This window comes from Cucumis sativus, chromosome 3 (genome assembly GCF_000004075.3).
Source record: "Cucumis sativus cultivar 9930 chromosome 3, Cucumber_9930_V3, whole genome shotgun sequence".
In the NCBI taxonomy this organism is placed as follows: domain Eukaryota; kingdom Viridiplantae; phylum Streptophyta; class Magnoliopsida; order Cucurbitales; family Cucurbitaceae; genus Cucumis; species Cucumis sativus.
Window position 1 is genome coordinate 36,044,624 of NC_026657.2, and position 14,813 is coordinate 36,059,436.

Consider the following 14,813-nt stretch of genomic DNA (forward strand, 5'->3'; position numbering starts at 1 on the left):
TAATTGGGTTTAGTTAGTTTTAGTGTTCACCAACCTTTACTCGTAATCGATTTTATTGAATGAAAAAGAGTATATAATGTGAAAAAAGCAATGAAATGGATGGAGTCAAGTTGGCAAATAGGCATATAGACGCAATATAGGACATTGGGGTAATGCTGCCATTGACCATCATATCGATCATGCAACCTCATAATAAAGATGTATTAAAGGCTTCCCGGCCACTATTTCTATAGCTATAACATCCAAAAGTCTTAAGTCCACGCTCCTATCAAGATTCAAAATATTAGAGTTGCATTATTCTTTGATTTTCAATAACAATATTTGACATTATATGACAAATTATTAATAATGTATATTATGAATTTTTGAAGAGAAGATGTAGCTCTTCTCATGGATGACTTCCAAATAAGGTAAAAATTAATATATTTTTAAAACTAACCAAAAGTGGTCTTCTTGTTTATGTCATTACAATGTAAAATTACCACTTGACTCCAAAATATAACCTTCTATGAAAGAGGTTAAGGATCTCTTTATAGTGCTTTTAAGGAGACCGGAGTTTATATACATGGTCTTAAATAGCACACTTTGTATCGTAGAATCAAGAAAATTTGAAGGAATAAAAAGTATTTAACCATAGTTATTGATTGTTAAAGAGGTAATTCACAGCTTTTTCTAATAAAATGTTGTTGCACTGTTTCACAGTTTCACAGTTTCACTTTGCATTGCCAGAAGGATGTAAATAACAAAGCAAAAGAAAAGTTATCAAATTGTGGTTGCAATGGAAGTTGGATCTTTCCTCACACACATGCATAAGAAAAAACAACTTTTTATCACCCTTAGGTTGTGTTGAGAGACTTGGTGGCGAAGAGATAAAAGACGTAGGCATTTGATGTGAGAAGATGAACATGTAATATTGTCTGTGGTAATATGAGATGTGTGGGATTCAGTAAAATAACTTGAGGGTATTAAAAATCTCACCAGTTTTGAGGGTATTACGAAACCCACGTGGGTTTAAGAGTATGAGGAACTATTGGAGCTTTCCCAAGTCGTCTATCAAGTCCACGTTTGGGCTTATTAATTGGTTTACTTATACGACGACCTTGACCTCACAACGCTTTGCCTACCAGAAATTACATAGAAAAAGCTTTCATTTAGTTTCTATCTCTTGATCTTTGTTTTACATCCAAATCAAAACCCTTCGATACAACTTGTCGAAACATGAAAGACAGCCTCGTATTACCCGCAGTTTTCTCGTCGGCGATTCGGAAATTAATTGCCCCGAAATCTCGGTCCCTTCTGGTGGAGGTGAAACTGCGCCGTTTTTCATACGTCGAGTTGGTGAAGATGACTAATAACTTCCAGCGACGCATTGGTAAGGGAGGATTTGGAAACATCTACCATGGAGAACTCGACGGCGCTCCGGTCGCCGTCAAGTTATATCGGAACGAAAATCCATCGGTTGCCGCCCAATTTGAAAGCGAGGTCAGCCGTATATATGTTTACACTGCTTTAATACTTTTTCTTCTGTTTCATTTAGGTTTTAGTCCTTAATTGAGATTTAATTTCCTTTCGTTTCTTCAAAATTTCCTAATTACTTGGGTGTTGTTGGTTCACTATTTATCTTATTGTTTTTTTTAAGAAAGTCTTTCAAAGTTACGTGGACGGACGACTATTTAGCAATAATAATTAAGGATATAACAACGTTTTAAAAATATTGCAAATATAACAAAACTATCACTGATACACTTGTATCGCTCATAGATTTCATATGATATATCAGTGATAGACCAATATTTGCAACATGGTCTATCAGTGATAGACTTATATCAAGAATTTGACAAATTTTGCTATATTTGCAAATTTTTTAAAATTATGCTATATACTTAATTAATTTGAATTTAATTGTTAAATTTGCAACTATCCCATATATAAATGGTGTGAATCTCTAAAATTTTGTCACGTTATATTATATATTATTTAATCAAGTTTTCAAAAATTAAACCAGAATTTTAAAAACTAAAAAATAATGGAAAGCATGATAAGAAATTGCAAGAAAGTGAACAAAACGGTTATTTATCGAGTGGATTTTGACGCCCCTAAATTCGAATCAAATAATTTACTGAATCACACAATAAGAACTAAGAACTAGTCTTAGTGGCAAATTCGAGTCAAACACGTGAAGCATGTAAATATTCTATAGCAAATTGTTACCAACTTAGGAAGATATATACTACTTAATATAATCAAAAGCATTCACAATAAAGTTTACATATATAATCATCCCAATCAAAATTTGAACTATCAATATATTAAATTTAATTCATATCTCACGAAGGCGTGAATTTAAGAGATTGCAACAAACTCAAACTAAGAGAGAGTACCTTAGTCTCACTCATCCGCACGTCGAATGAGGAGGAAATGTTCGAGTGCATAAAACTAGACTAAAAACCTTAAAAGTTTGAGAGAAATTACATGTATTACATTTAGAATGGTTAGACTGGAAGTTCCAATGACTTAGGTGGTAGAAATATCTTTTTTAAATTCATGATGGTATCACAGTGCTGGCGAGACTATGGGTGCGTTAGGGTCAAAGTACCGCATTGTTGTGTACTGTATTTTGCAGACAGTAATGCTACTGCCTTACCACGCCACACATAACGTTGTAGGCGTTGCAAGACCTATTTTCTTTGCTCTTTGCCTCAGTTGATGGCACTTGAATTAGTTTTTGCCGAATTAAAACTTTAAGTCGACATCAACATCCAATTATACCCTTGAATTATTTGAAACCTATAAAATATCCAAATAAGAAGATAAAGTAATGGAACGATCCAAACATGAATTTGGTGTTTAATTACTCTCAAGATTCCAATTAATTTAAAAAAAAACACTTTTAAAATAATTGTTTTAAGTTGTTGAAACTTGGCTGAGACTTTTAAAACATGGGTAGAAAGATCATGTATAGTAAAATGAGAAATTTAGATGAAGATGAAGAATAGGTATGTTTAGAGGTCCTTTAATTCAATTTTAAAAATTAAATAAAGAAAAAACAAAATAGTTAGAAAATGAGTCATACTCTCACTTATATTTAATTAAGGAAGGTACTAAATTAAAGTTTGCCATTAAACAAAAAGTCATTAATTATATTAATCCTAAAAAGAGTTTGAATTGAAACTTGTTAAACAAATATTGAAGTGTACTAGAGTGTTTATATAATTATATTTATCACCTATTAAAATCCTTTGAATTTGATTGATGATATATTTTATGTGGTATTGTTGGTAAAGGTGTTATGTGCTCCTAAAAATGGATGTAATGTTATTTCACTACAACAAAATTTGATCTTTAATGTCAGTTTAAAACCGACATTAATGGTCTTTAGTGTCAGTTGGCAGCTGACATCTATGCTAGCGTTATTAAAGGTTTTTAATGTCATTTTTGCTTTGATGTCGGTTTAAAAACAACATCAAAAGCTTCATTAATGTCGGTTTAAAAATGACATTGAAAAATTCTTTTTATTTAATATTGATTTTTATTTCACTTATTTGACATTTTTTATTATAAATTTTAAGTTCATCCATAAGGTCAAATACATTGAATACATGACTCATCCACCTAAACACGTGTGTTCATCAATTTATCCCAAATCATAGGTTAATCTTCTCAACAAAGTTTATCACAAAAATTTGATCAAAGTGTTCGGATATTGCGACGAATCTACAAAATCCGCGTTGGTTTTTGAGTTCATGGCAAATGGAGACTTGAGGAAGAATCTTACAGGTTCAACTCGTATATTATCACTTTAGTTAATTTATTCAAATAATTCAATTGATCAATAACATGACTTCGTTCTATCATTTGTGTTGAGCTTTTTAATACAGGGAGTGGTTGTTCAAGTAAATTAACATGGGAACGAAGACTTAGAATCGCCATCGATATGGCAAAAGCTTTGGATTATCTACATGATGGCTGCGAGCCACCGATCATTCACAGAAATTTCAACAGTTCAAACATTTTATTGTCCAAAAATTTTGAAGTGAGGCTTTCTGACTTTGTTTTGGCCGTCAACTTTAATCCATCTCATGAGGGTGAATCTCATATGTCCAACGTTACTATTACTGGTACTCTAGGATACATGGACCCACAGTAAGATGCCAAAATCAACCTTAATATATAATATCTTTTTTTAGTGGAGAGAGATCTAATCTTCGACATCTAGAAAAGAAGATATCAATTATCATTGGGTTAAATTCATTTTGACGTCAAAACAACCTTAAATAACATTCTATTTTAGTTTATAAACCTTTCCTTCATCTAAATTTTGACTTTTGACAAATGTTTTTAAAGTTCAACCATGTTTTAAGAGAAAGTTTGTAGCACTTTGAGTCATGTGCAACATTTTAAATAGCGGTTCATTTTGGTTTTTATCATTTTTATTTTTAGTGTATAAACACTAATTTCTATATTGCAACAAATTTCTTTATTTTGTCTGTAAAAAAATTTCCAGTTGTTAGAGGAAAAAAAAACTTTTTCAAAGATATTTGTTTAGTTTCCAAAATTTGGCTAGCTTGGTTTTCGAAAACATTAGGGAAAAGTGAATAATAAAACAAAAAAATATTTAATTACCAATATGAAAGTAAAGTTTATAAGCTTATTTTTTATATGTATAAAAGAAATGAATGGACTTGCTACTTACCCCTCGTGGGTAGTTCTGTTTTACGTCTGGTGAGGTTTTGGAATTTTCACAGGTATTTGACAACAGGAATGTTGAGTACATGGGCAGATGTGTATGGATTTGGAGCTGTTTTAATGGAGATAATTGCAGGAAGACCAGCATACCAATATGGTGAGGATGGAGTTTTAACTCAATGGGTTAGCTCAATGTTTGGTAATGGGGAAATTGGAAGGATTATGGATCCAAAGTTGGAAGGAGATTTTGATGTAAACTCAGTGATGGAAGCACTAAATATTGCATTTGCTTGTTTATCTTGCAACTCCAATGATCGACCAACCATGGGTGAAGTGGTAACAAAACTTAAACTTTGCTTGCAAATGGAAACAGCTCGATTGGGTACACTCATTGAAGATTATTGAATCTCTTCACCTACTTTGATAGAATATTATATGATTGTATAACGTACATTAGCACTATCTCGTCATTGATTCTTGTTGCAAAATGACTGTCTCCTGATTGATTTGATTTCAAGTTGGTCTTTAATTGAATTTCAGCAACATGAACTTCATTTGAGGTTTTCTAGAACCTTGTTGTCTCCTTCACGGTTAGTTTCTTATGATGGCCATTTATTTCATTATCAATACTTTCAAACTTTCATAGTTTAAAAAAGATTATCAAACTAAAAAACAATTAAAAAAAATTTAGTCTTAATATATAAACATATACTCTAAATATTTGTAGGAAAAATAACTTAATTAAAAAAAATTTAGATGCTCCATCCTCAGTTTGGTGACAAATTTATTTGAATTTTTTTAAAAAAGCCCAAATTTAAAACAAATTATATAGATATTTTCATTTTATTTATACAAATACTTTCATTTTTCTTACATAAGAATTACAACAAACACATGAAACAAAGTAATAGTCAAATAAACGATGATATTTGATTATTCTCAAGCGACTAATTGACATGCAACTTCGTTAAACCTTTTAAGTCCTAAAATCACTTGATTTTTTTCATTCTTCTTCTTTTAGACTATATATTAAGTGAAACTCAACTTCAATTGATTTGGTTTACTTTCTTGGACAAAAAATGTCCAAATAGTTAAAAAAAAAAGAAGAGGAAAAATAGGTAACATAAACGGTCTCAACGACTTCTATTGTTAAGAGTATTTTTTACACAATTAATGAGTTCAAGAGTATTTTGTATTTAACCTTTTTTTTTTTTTCAAGACTTTTGTAAACACTCACACACTCTCAATCTAGAAAATGTAAAAGAGAATTTAGGTATTAGGAGTGAAGACTAATTTAATATAATATCTAACATGTGTGCCATGATACTATCTTAAATCACAAATTCAATCTAAAAGTGGGTGAAGACAAATTTAATATAATATCTAACAAGTTAACGTACCTAAAATTAAAGTGTTTTTAATCGTGAGGAATTGAAGCTCAAGGCTTCAATGAACTTTTGCAACGTGGAACATAACTACAAATCTATTTTTTTATTTTGCAAAAAAACTCAATAGATTCTATATTGATGAGATATTTGAGAAAGTCATAGCTTATGCTACATATATTCACCAACAATCATAATTTTCAACTCAAATAATTATAATTCACTCAATCATAAAGGTTAAACCACTTGAAATACCTCTCTATGATTTTTCTTCTTTTGTGACATGCAAATAGATGTTACTTGTACCTACTTAAGTCACTAGAAGTTCTTTTAGTCATGGATATAACTTTTTCCTATACCAACGTCCGTATGCAAAGTTATGGATCCACTAATATTGCATCGTTTATCATGGTAAAACAAATTTACCATAAAGATTAATTGCTTTGAAAAACGTGCTCCATTTTCAAAAAGGTTAAAACGTTAGGGAGGAAAAATCTTAAATGAGGAATGAATCCGTAATTTATTTATACTGCATAGTCATTTTATATAGAAAGATATGAAACCATATAGGAAATTGAAGATTGAAATTGAAGTTTGTCCCACATTGTTCAGTTCACAAATATGGAAGGAAGCGGTTGAATATAAAAACAAGTTTCATTGGTTTAGAAAAGCATACCTTTCTCGGCCTTTTGGCTAAGATCAAGTGTAGTATCTGTTCTTATCAGTTTAATATCTGATACGTGGGCCATTGGCCCACATGATATTAAATTAATTTATTAAGGGGGAAGGCCACAGTGGTAGCTTGCTGCCACCGCCTTCGAGTGTCGCCCATGCGTTGCACTGCTGCTTGGGTTTGGCGCACTCCTCTAACGGTTAGTCTTTTAAATCTTTCTTTAGTTGACCACCTACAATGAGTATTGTCATTTAAGCATAAATTGATCGAAAAAAATAATAGAAAAAACCAATCTTGAGTTGTCATTGACGCAAGTGTTCTTTTCTTTCTAAAAAAATCATGGTTAGCCTTAGGTTTATGTAAATATTTCTAAATTCATGGTTAGCCTTAGGTTTATGTAAGTATTTCCAAATGCACCGGTATTTAGTTTTCAATTAATTTTTGAGTATTAAATGATTATGTAAATTCTTCTATCCGTTCATTTGGTATTAGAAACATCTCAAAATTTCCATTAGTTCGGTGGAACTTTGCATTATGAATGTAGATATTTTACAATATTTCCTTGCTTCTTAGGACGTTTTTCTTTTGTAAATCTTGTAAATTAGAGTTCAAAATTGTATTAGTGGTATTATTTTTTGAGAAAAAGGGTATCAAATTCAACCAAAACGGACTACTAGAAGGCCTCAAATGGAATGTTTTTCGACACCACATGAAAACCGTGATGAGAAAGAAACAAAAGAAAAAGATATGGCAGCCCATATGGAGGTTCAAGAAGGCCTGACGTTAGCATGACATCAGCAAACGCTGGGCGTGGCTGACGGCTTAGAGAGGCGTGACATGACTCGACGACTCGGCTTCAGGTGGTTTGCACGTGGTCGACTCCATTTTAAGGTGGTCGGCTTTGATTTGGTGCGCTTTAGCTTCTGGCTTGCGGTTCGGGTTCGATTCCTCACTAGGTGCATGGTTTGATGCTGATTTAGTAGATTAAATTTAAAATAATTTAGTATATAGCCATATTATAAAAAACTTGCAAATATGGCATGGCAAATTCTATCAATGATAGAGTTTATCACTAATAGATTATGTTGAAAAATTGGTCTCAGTGATACAAGTCTATACAAGTCTATCAGTTTTGCTATATTTGCAATTTTTTTTATATGTGTTATATTATTTATTATTATTCCTCAAATGGTCATCCATTACAATTACCCTTCAAGATTTTTGGGAACGGTTTGATGCTGTTTTTGATTGGTTCAAGGTTTTTGGGCTCGATTTGAAGCTTTTTAAAGGTTTTGGGACTGGTTTTGTAGCTTTAGAAACAATTTTAGGATATTTTAAAGCTTAATTATTGTAATTTATTGCTTCATTTTAATCGAGGGGCCAATTTTACAGGTTCAATTGCTATTTAAATGCTTTGCGGATGTCATTTAGATAAATCGCACCTTAGGCTAAGTATGTTCATCCATTTTTATATAATTTTCAGTGTTATAATGTATGGTATTAATGCATGATTATGAATTTCATGAGTTATTTAAAGTATGTTGATATTTTAAAAATATTTTAATTAATCCTTGACCGAACAACGATAGCTAAAAATTATAGGAATAAGAGTTATTCTAGTATTAGTAATTAGATGAGATTGTCTCCGTTCATGAGAGGACTAGTTGATCACCCTTTGGTGACTGTTGCTTTAAATTTCTGAAGTATTGTTGCAAAAAATAAATCATTTGTTTGATTAAGGTTCTTTGATTGTTTTTTTTTTTTTTTGCTAAATAGATTGGATTATTTTTTGTGTAATGAGTTAAAACAAAGATAACTAATGTGGTCAATTGTTTGTTATTTCAGGTAACTATAAACTCATGTTCACTTGGAATTGTCCTCAGATGTGGATATAGGTGAGGTAAACTCGTTATCGTTGGTCCAATAGATCTTCCATTTTAGGACTAAGATCAGGTGGATAGCTAGAGACATAGGGTGCAAGATGGAATTCGCTTCTAAGGATCGTAGAGAAGTTCCGTTAAGTGCTGAGAAGGTGAGGTCAACTCGTTATTGTTGGCTCTACTCTCTCGTTGACTTGAGAGGGACTTAGTTTAATGGATGAACCATGAACCAATATTTCATTAGAGAATCAGTTGAGGCTTAAGGAACACGATGTAATTTCGAAGGTAAAACAATATTTTGACCTAGATATAGTGGACAGTTCCGTTAGTTAACGAATCTTGATTAACTAGGTTAAAAAAGTTTAGTGGGTTAATATGAGATTTTTTGAGCACATGCTATGTTGGTCTATTAGGTATTCCTACTAGCTCATAATGAATTAAAATTAAAAAATATTGTGATCAAAAAATGGAATTGTTGAAATTGACATTGAGAACATTTTGTTAATAATATTCTTTGTCGCCAACATAAGCTTAGCTTAACTGGAATCTCTATGTTCCCAAGAACAAGAGGTATTGGGTTTAAATCCATCGATTAACAATAAAGTACAGAGAGAGAAATAATATTTAATATAGTTATATAATATGATAGTCAAAAAAATTCAATCTCAACTTATCGAATTTATCCAACTTTTCATCTCGATAGAATTTGACAATTCCTCTTAAGCATTACTTGCACGATAGCTTATAAATAAATGAAAATTAATTTTGATTAACTCTTAATACTACTTGCTTAAATTTAGTGTCAATTAAGCAAATCTCACCAAAAATAAAAAGAAGAAGAAAACTCAACTGGATCTAAAATAACATTCTAGCTCCCATAAACTAATTCTAGGTCGAGGAGAATAGTAGTAAAGATCTTGTGGCTTTCTTCATAAAAAAACAACCTCAGATTTGTACACTAAATGAGCTTTAAAGGTATATCTTTCAAACTTTTGTTTTCCATTTTATGTAAAGCTTGTTTAATCTTTTATTTGAATGTATTCAGGATGATATATCTTGATCCTTTAGCGCCGAGTGCATGCTTAGTTTGCTTAAAACGGACGATTCTCATTTCTCATCGCATAGCCACCAATTATAAGCACACAGAACTCAAACTGTTCTCTATATAAAGCACGTTTAATCCTTTATTTTAATGTATTTAGGATGACTTTTAGCACCTCTCAAACTGCTCTCTATATAAATAGAATCATTCTCCTTTAATTAGCACCTCTCAACAATCCAATACCTCCTACACGACTTTGACAAATCTATTACGATCTGACTAGATAGCCCAAACCCCCACACACAATTAAGCCATGCACATATCCATAGCATATACAACTTAGGCTTATTACCACCCACCATCACTATCGTTAATACTACATGAATATACTTTTGGCCCTTCAACACAACCAAAAATAACTAATGGGATATGCTTTATTGTTGAAATTTAATGCATTTAATTGGAGCAAACGTTATTAAAAAAGATCACAATATAGAAGAATTCAAAACATCTACAAAATTACACCTACTTACCCCAATCTACCTAGCCTCTACAACAGTAACAGTTAATTCATTGGTGGTAGAACTAGAAGCTTCATTCTTGCTTGAAATAGAATCCTCTTTAAGTGAATCCATTTCCATGCAATATATTGGTTGTTTTGGTTGCATCAACTTCGAGGCACTCTCACAATTTAGCATTGAAATCACATCTGATATGATTGGTCTATCTTCTGGCTGTTGTTGCAAGCATAAAAGACTAACATGGATGCATCTCAATACTTCAGATAGAGTATATGACTCTCCAATTGAGGGGTCAATCAATTCCAATGCTCTTCCTTCATTCCATAACTTCCATGCCTAAACACAAGAGAAAGAGAAAAATTACACCCCCTTAGTTGAGGATTGTGGTCTAAGAGAAATCCAGAAAGAATGTAATTTACATGTCCGATGAGATTGAGAGTTTGGTTTGGACGATAAAATCCTTGATTCTTCTGTCCACTTATAATTTCTAATAGTAGTATGCCAAAACTGAATACATCTGACTTTATTGAAAATTGTCCATCTATAGCATATTCTGGTGCCATATAACCACTGTAAGTGAAAGTAAAAACACTATAATATATGTAGAAAAAGAAAAACTCGTGGATCATCAACAATTATAGTTATGTTAAGGTGTATAAAAACTAGAGATGATTACTATGTTCCGACGACTCTCCTAGTATTTCCTTCGGTTTGATCTCCACCAAAAGTTCTAGCCATTCCAAAATCTGAGATTTTGGGGTTCATGTCAATATCAAGCAAGATATTGCTTGGTTTGAGATCTCTATGAATAATCCTCAACCTGGAATCTTCATGAAGGTAAAGAATCCCTCTAACTATTCCACATATGATATTGAATCGCTTTGACCAATCTAAGAGTTTCCTTCCATTAGGATCTGATCAAAATCATAAAGAGGACAAGTTAGTAGTTAGTACAAAAAGAAAGTAAGTATGGAACACTGGAGATTTAGAGTTATCCATATATTCAAACCAAATATCAAAGAGCTCAAGCTCTTATTAGGCATGTATTCATAAATCAACATTTTCTCTCTCTCTTGGATGCAGCAACCCAGAAGCTTTACAAGATTCCTATGCTGAAGTTTAGCTATAAGTTTTACTTCATTCTTGAATTCATTAGTTCCTTGTCTTGAATAGTTAGAAAGCCTTTTCACAGCAATTTCTCGTCCATCTTTGAGTTTACCCTGAAAGTTCATTGACAAAAAGTTTTTATAGTCAATCAATGACATAGAATTGTGATCATCAGTTTTGAAATATATTATTTTAGTACACTTCAATTTTACCCAGAATACTACACCAAAGCCACCTTCTCCAAGTTTTTTGGAGTTTGAAAAATTGTCTGTAGCATTTGATACTGTTGACAGGTCAAATAACGGGAGCTCCAAGTCTTCCTCTTGTACATCAAGTTTCTCAACTGTTGCCAAAGGCCAATTTTATTGTGACTTCTCAGCCCAGAATGTAAATCGAAGCAATTAAGGGTGCGTTCGGGAGTGATAGTTAGGGCAGCGGTGTTAGAAATGATTCAGTTTCAAAAAGTTTACCTTCAAGGATTTTCCTTCTTTTGATAATGTAAAATCCAACCAAAACCAGGGCAGCAATTATAAGGAGCGTAGCAGAAACAATAACGCCAATGATAACCAAATTCGCCTTCGTTGTGTCTTCATTTCGACATTTCGTTAATCAGAAAGCACTTGAAACAGAGTCAGAGAGGATATGGCATGCAAATTATGGCAGAGAATAAGAAACATACCTAACTCAGAAGCAAGCATTCGAACATACAAGTCTTGGCCACCTTTGATAACAACTTTAATATCAAGAAGATCATTTAACCAAATGGCACACCCACTACCTAATCCTCTAATATCTGTATTTGCAAATGCCATACAAGAACAATTCCTCAAACATTTTTCCCTGCACTCACTTAAACTCATGCTTTCATTAACCCATGAATATGTAGTGTCAGGCAATTTCATCCCTGGCAACTTTGCAAACCCAACTTCATCCCAGCAATTCAGATGCTTAGTTCTGACACACCCTTCTGTATAATCCATTTGATTCCAATTCTCTAGCACCCTTGGCTGGAACCCTTTCAGACATTGACAAGCAGGCATATTCTCAATGTCACAATTCCCATAAGCACCACAAACGTTGTATGTGTCGCAATAATCTCTTGGAATCGTGGCATATATCATCCAGTTTTTCTCAGCTTCTGACCACAGTAAGGCCTCTCTCCTGGACCTGGATTGGTTCAATACCATTCTACCAATCAGAGAATTGTTTATGAGCTGGAAGCTGAAATAAAGCTCATTTTTATTGTTCACATAATGGTACACTAAAATTGGAAGACCAGAAATGGATTTGGAGCTGAACCGCATCCCATTCCAAGGTCCAGTTCTCACGATTTCTTGTGTACCATTCCACATGGCGAGTTCTGGGTAGCTATGATTTTCCATTTCCAATATCAATGTTCCAGGAGATGGGTCGTCCCAGTTTTTCCAAGCTGATAATCGTCTGTTTATGCCATTTTCATAATCCCATCCCAGCTTCATTCCTGGCAACAATGTATCAGTTGGATAATCAAAGCTTTGCCACAAAATCTCCTCTGACTTTCCATCTTTCAGGGCTAGATTTCCAGTGTCTAAAAGCTGTAGCCTGGGATTTTCCATTGGTTTCAACGATTTTGCTGACCAAATAACAGTTTTGTTTTGGATGAGAACAACATGATTCGCTGTGGTGTTTATAATTAATATACTGGAAAAGTCTACGAGTGGAGTTTCTCTGTTGGCAACCCAAACAACAGTAGGGATTGGGATGGTTTTGTACCAGATTCCCAAGTAACGGTTGTTAGAGATTCCTGGACGAAAGAAACCCAGCTCAAAAATTCCTTTTTCAGAGACCAAGGTGTTGCCATGAGTGAGGTTTTGAGAAGATGTTAAGAAATCAACAGCCACATAGACATTGAAAGATGAAAATAAAACCATAGCCGTAACAAAAGATATCAAAAGAAAACTTGCCATTCTGCATCGAGTTTGGTTTGGTTTTGCCTACAACTTGAATGGTTTAATAGACAAAGCATTCTCAAAAAGTAGTTAGGTGTTACTATTAATTTTAATATGTGATGTAGTTGTAACATTCAATGTCACTATTAATGTAAGGGGCCCTCAATGATAATTTCAACTCATACAAGTCTTTTAAAGTACAACATGTGCAACTGAAACTTCATTATGAATACAAACTTTGTTGCTATTATTAAATACTGACTCATAAGCATACGTAAAATTTTAGTTTGGAATAATTTTCTTAGTGTTTTAAAACTATTTTTTGAGTGCAAAATAAGATTTGAAAAAAGCCGTAAATGAAGTGATTAAGGGGAACATGGCAATTTAACCCAATACCTGTCAAAAGCTCAATCCAAAGAAGTACAGAAAATAGGAGATTGAAAATTGAATCAAACTCTATAACACCTCATGATATGAGCTTCAAGAGATAATTAAAGATGGAAGTCAACCTAAGAAAGAGAATATTTTAGGCCACATCCAAACCAGTCCTTACTTGGTGTGTTCAAATAATCCAAACAACTCCAACTCCGACTACTCAATCCAAAAATATAATCGTTGTGTTAAGTTAATTTTGTTATACTGTTCAGTTCAATTAATTGGTTACTCATGCACATAATATATTTGGTAAATGAATTTGGTACACGATTGTTTAGATTCATGTAACCAAATTTAAACAATAGTTTACCAATGGTCACTCGCGCACGTAATATATTTGGTACACGATCTTGTACAAAGATTCGTTTAGATTTGGTACACGAATATCCCAACAATAAAAAAAATTGTGTACCAAATAAATCTTTTATATGTGGTACATGATGGTCAGCTAAACAATCATGTATATCCAAATGTAAACTACCAAAGAGTTTTTTCAAGATACAATATCGTTTAATGATGGTGTACGTATATCCCAATGTTCAAGATCGTGTACCAATATCTTTTATATTTGGTACATGATCTTGAACAAAAAAAATAATACAAGATTTACTATTAATTGAAAACAAAACAATATAAAAGAAAAAATGCAAAAGAAGAGAAGAATGAAGATGGAAAGAAAAAGGAAAATTGGAGAAGAAGAAAGAGGGGGAAAGGAAGGGCAAATCTGAAATATTTTTAAAAAATTGACGACTTCATGGCTTTTTGATTTTGTTACACACTCGGTAAATATTTTGGTGATTTATTTTATTTATGAAAATTAACCAATTGATAAACTTACATAATTAAAATTAAAAAGAAAAACAAATTATTATAACCTGATAACCCATTTCAATCTGAAACCCTATCATTTTAAGTTAATATAAGTAATTAATTAAATCATATTCACATGTAAATTTCTCTTTCATAACGTTTTTGTTTCTCTTATTTTATCTCGAGATTTTTTGAGTTGTTATGGCAGAAATGTTGATCTAAATTTTGGTCCTATTTGTTGTGTTGATGGGTTTTTGTCTCTCTTTGGTCCCCTAGGTTTAGTTGAAGATTTTTGCTCAATTTGTTTGTAAAGTGTCATTGTTTCTCTATGATTTATAGGAAATTG

General features: G+C 32.5%; 2 protein-coding genes, 1 long non-coding RNA gene and 1 other non-coding gene across 7 annotated transcripts; 3 read left to right on the forward strand and 1 right to left on the reverse strand.

The window, feature by feature from the left end:
* The first annotated feature begins 1,100 nt into the window (after nucleotides 1-1,100).
* LOC101215698 (probable LRR receptor-like serine/threonine-protein kinase At1g51880) lies at nucleotides 1,101-5,257 on the forward strand. The gene is made up of 4 exons (XM_004146816.3): nucleotides 1,101-1,482; nucleotides 3,651-3,777; nucleotides 3,879-4,143; nucleotides 4,746-5,257. Exons 1-4 carry the CDS (start codon nucleotides 1,219-1,221, stop codon nucleotides 5,089-5,091), a joined length of 1,002 nt encoding a protein of 333 aa, XP_004146864.1. The 5' UTR covers nucleotides 1,101-1,218; the 3' UTR covers nucleotides 5,092-5,257.
* A 1,486-nt stretch (nucleotides 5,258-6,743) lies between these two features.
* On the forward strand, nucleotides 6,744-6,938 carry LOC116403000. Its single transcript, XR_004215731.1, has one exon. It is a non-coding gene; the product is annotated as a U2 spliceosomal RNA (small nuclear RNA).
* A 14-nt stretch (nucleotides 6,939-6,952) lies between these two features.
* On the forward strand, nucleotides 6,953-9,115 carry LOC116402700. The gene is made up of 2 exons (XR_004215228.1): nucleotides 6,953-7,700; nucleotides 8,590-9,115. It is a non-coding gene; the product is annotated as an uncharacterized LOC116402700 (long non-coding RNA).
* A 967-nt stretch (nucleotides 9,116-10,082) lies between these two features.
* On the reverse strand, nucleotides 10,083-13,277 carry LOC116402699 (G-type lectin S-receptor-like serine/threonine-protein kinase At4g27290). Of its 4 annotated transcripts, XM_031882532.1 has the most exons (7): nucleotides 11,974-13,273; nucleotides 11,765-11,881; nucleotides 11,507-11,637; nucleotides 11,197-11,407; nucleotides 10,864-11,101; nucleotides 10,607-10,757; nucleotides 10,083-10,523 (listed from the first exon to the last, which is right to left on the reverse strand). In XM_031882532.1, exons 1-7 carry the CDS (start codon nucleotides 13,238-13,240, stop codon nucleotides 10,206-10,208), a joined length of 2,433 nt encoding a protein of 810 aa, XP_031738392.1. In that variant the 5' UTR covers nucleotides 13,241-13,273; the 3' UTR covers nucleotides 10,083-10,205. The 4 variants fall into 4 exon arrangements, with proteins under 4 accessions (XP_031738392.1, XP_031738391.1, XP_031738394.1 ...); XM_031882531.1 differs by having other exon boundaries at nucleotides 11,197-11,637; nucleotides 11,974-13,274; XM_031882534.1 differs by lacking the exon at nucleotides 10,607-10,757 and having other exon boundaries at nucleotides 10,385-10,523; nucleotides 11,197-11,637; nucleotides 11,974-13,277.
* Between the last annotated feature and the right edge of the window lie 1,536 nt (nucleotides 13,278-14,813).

Coding starts and splice junctions, on each gene's coding strand:
- LOC101215698 (XM_004146816.3), top strand. CDS start 1,219: ATGAAAGACAGCCTCGTATTACCCGCAGTTTTCTCGTCGGCGATTCGG. Junction 1,483..3,650: donor CCGCCCAATTTGAAAGCGAG/GTCAGCCGTATA, acceptor CCCAAATCATAG/GTTAATCTTCTCAACAAAGT. Junction 3,778..3,878: donor CTTGAGGAAGAATCTTACAG/GTTCAACTCGTA, acceptor TTTTTAATACAG/GGAGTGGTTGTTCAAGTAAA.
- LOC116402699 (XM_031882531.1), bottom strand. CDS start 13,240: ATGGCAAGTTTTCTTTTGATATCTTTTGTTACGGCTATGGTTTTATTT. Junction 11,638..11,764: donor AAGAAGGAAAATCCTTGAAG/GTAAACTTTTTG, acceptor CTTTGGCAACAG/TTGAGAAACTTGATGTACAA. Junction 11,102..11,196: donor CTTGAGCTCTTTGATATTTG/GTTTGAATATAT, acceptor GATTTTGATCAG/ATCCTAATGGAAGGAAACTC.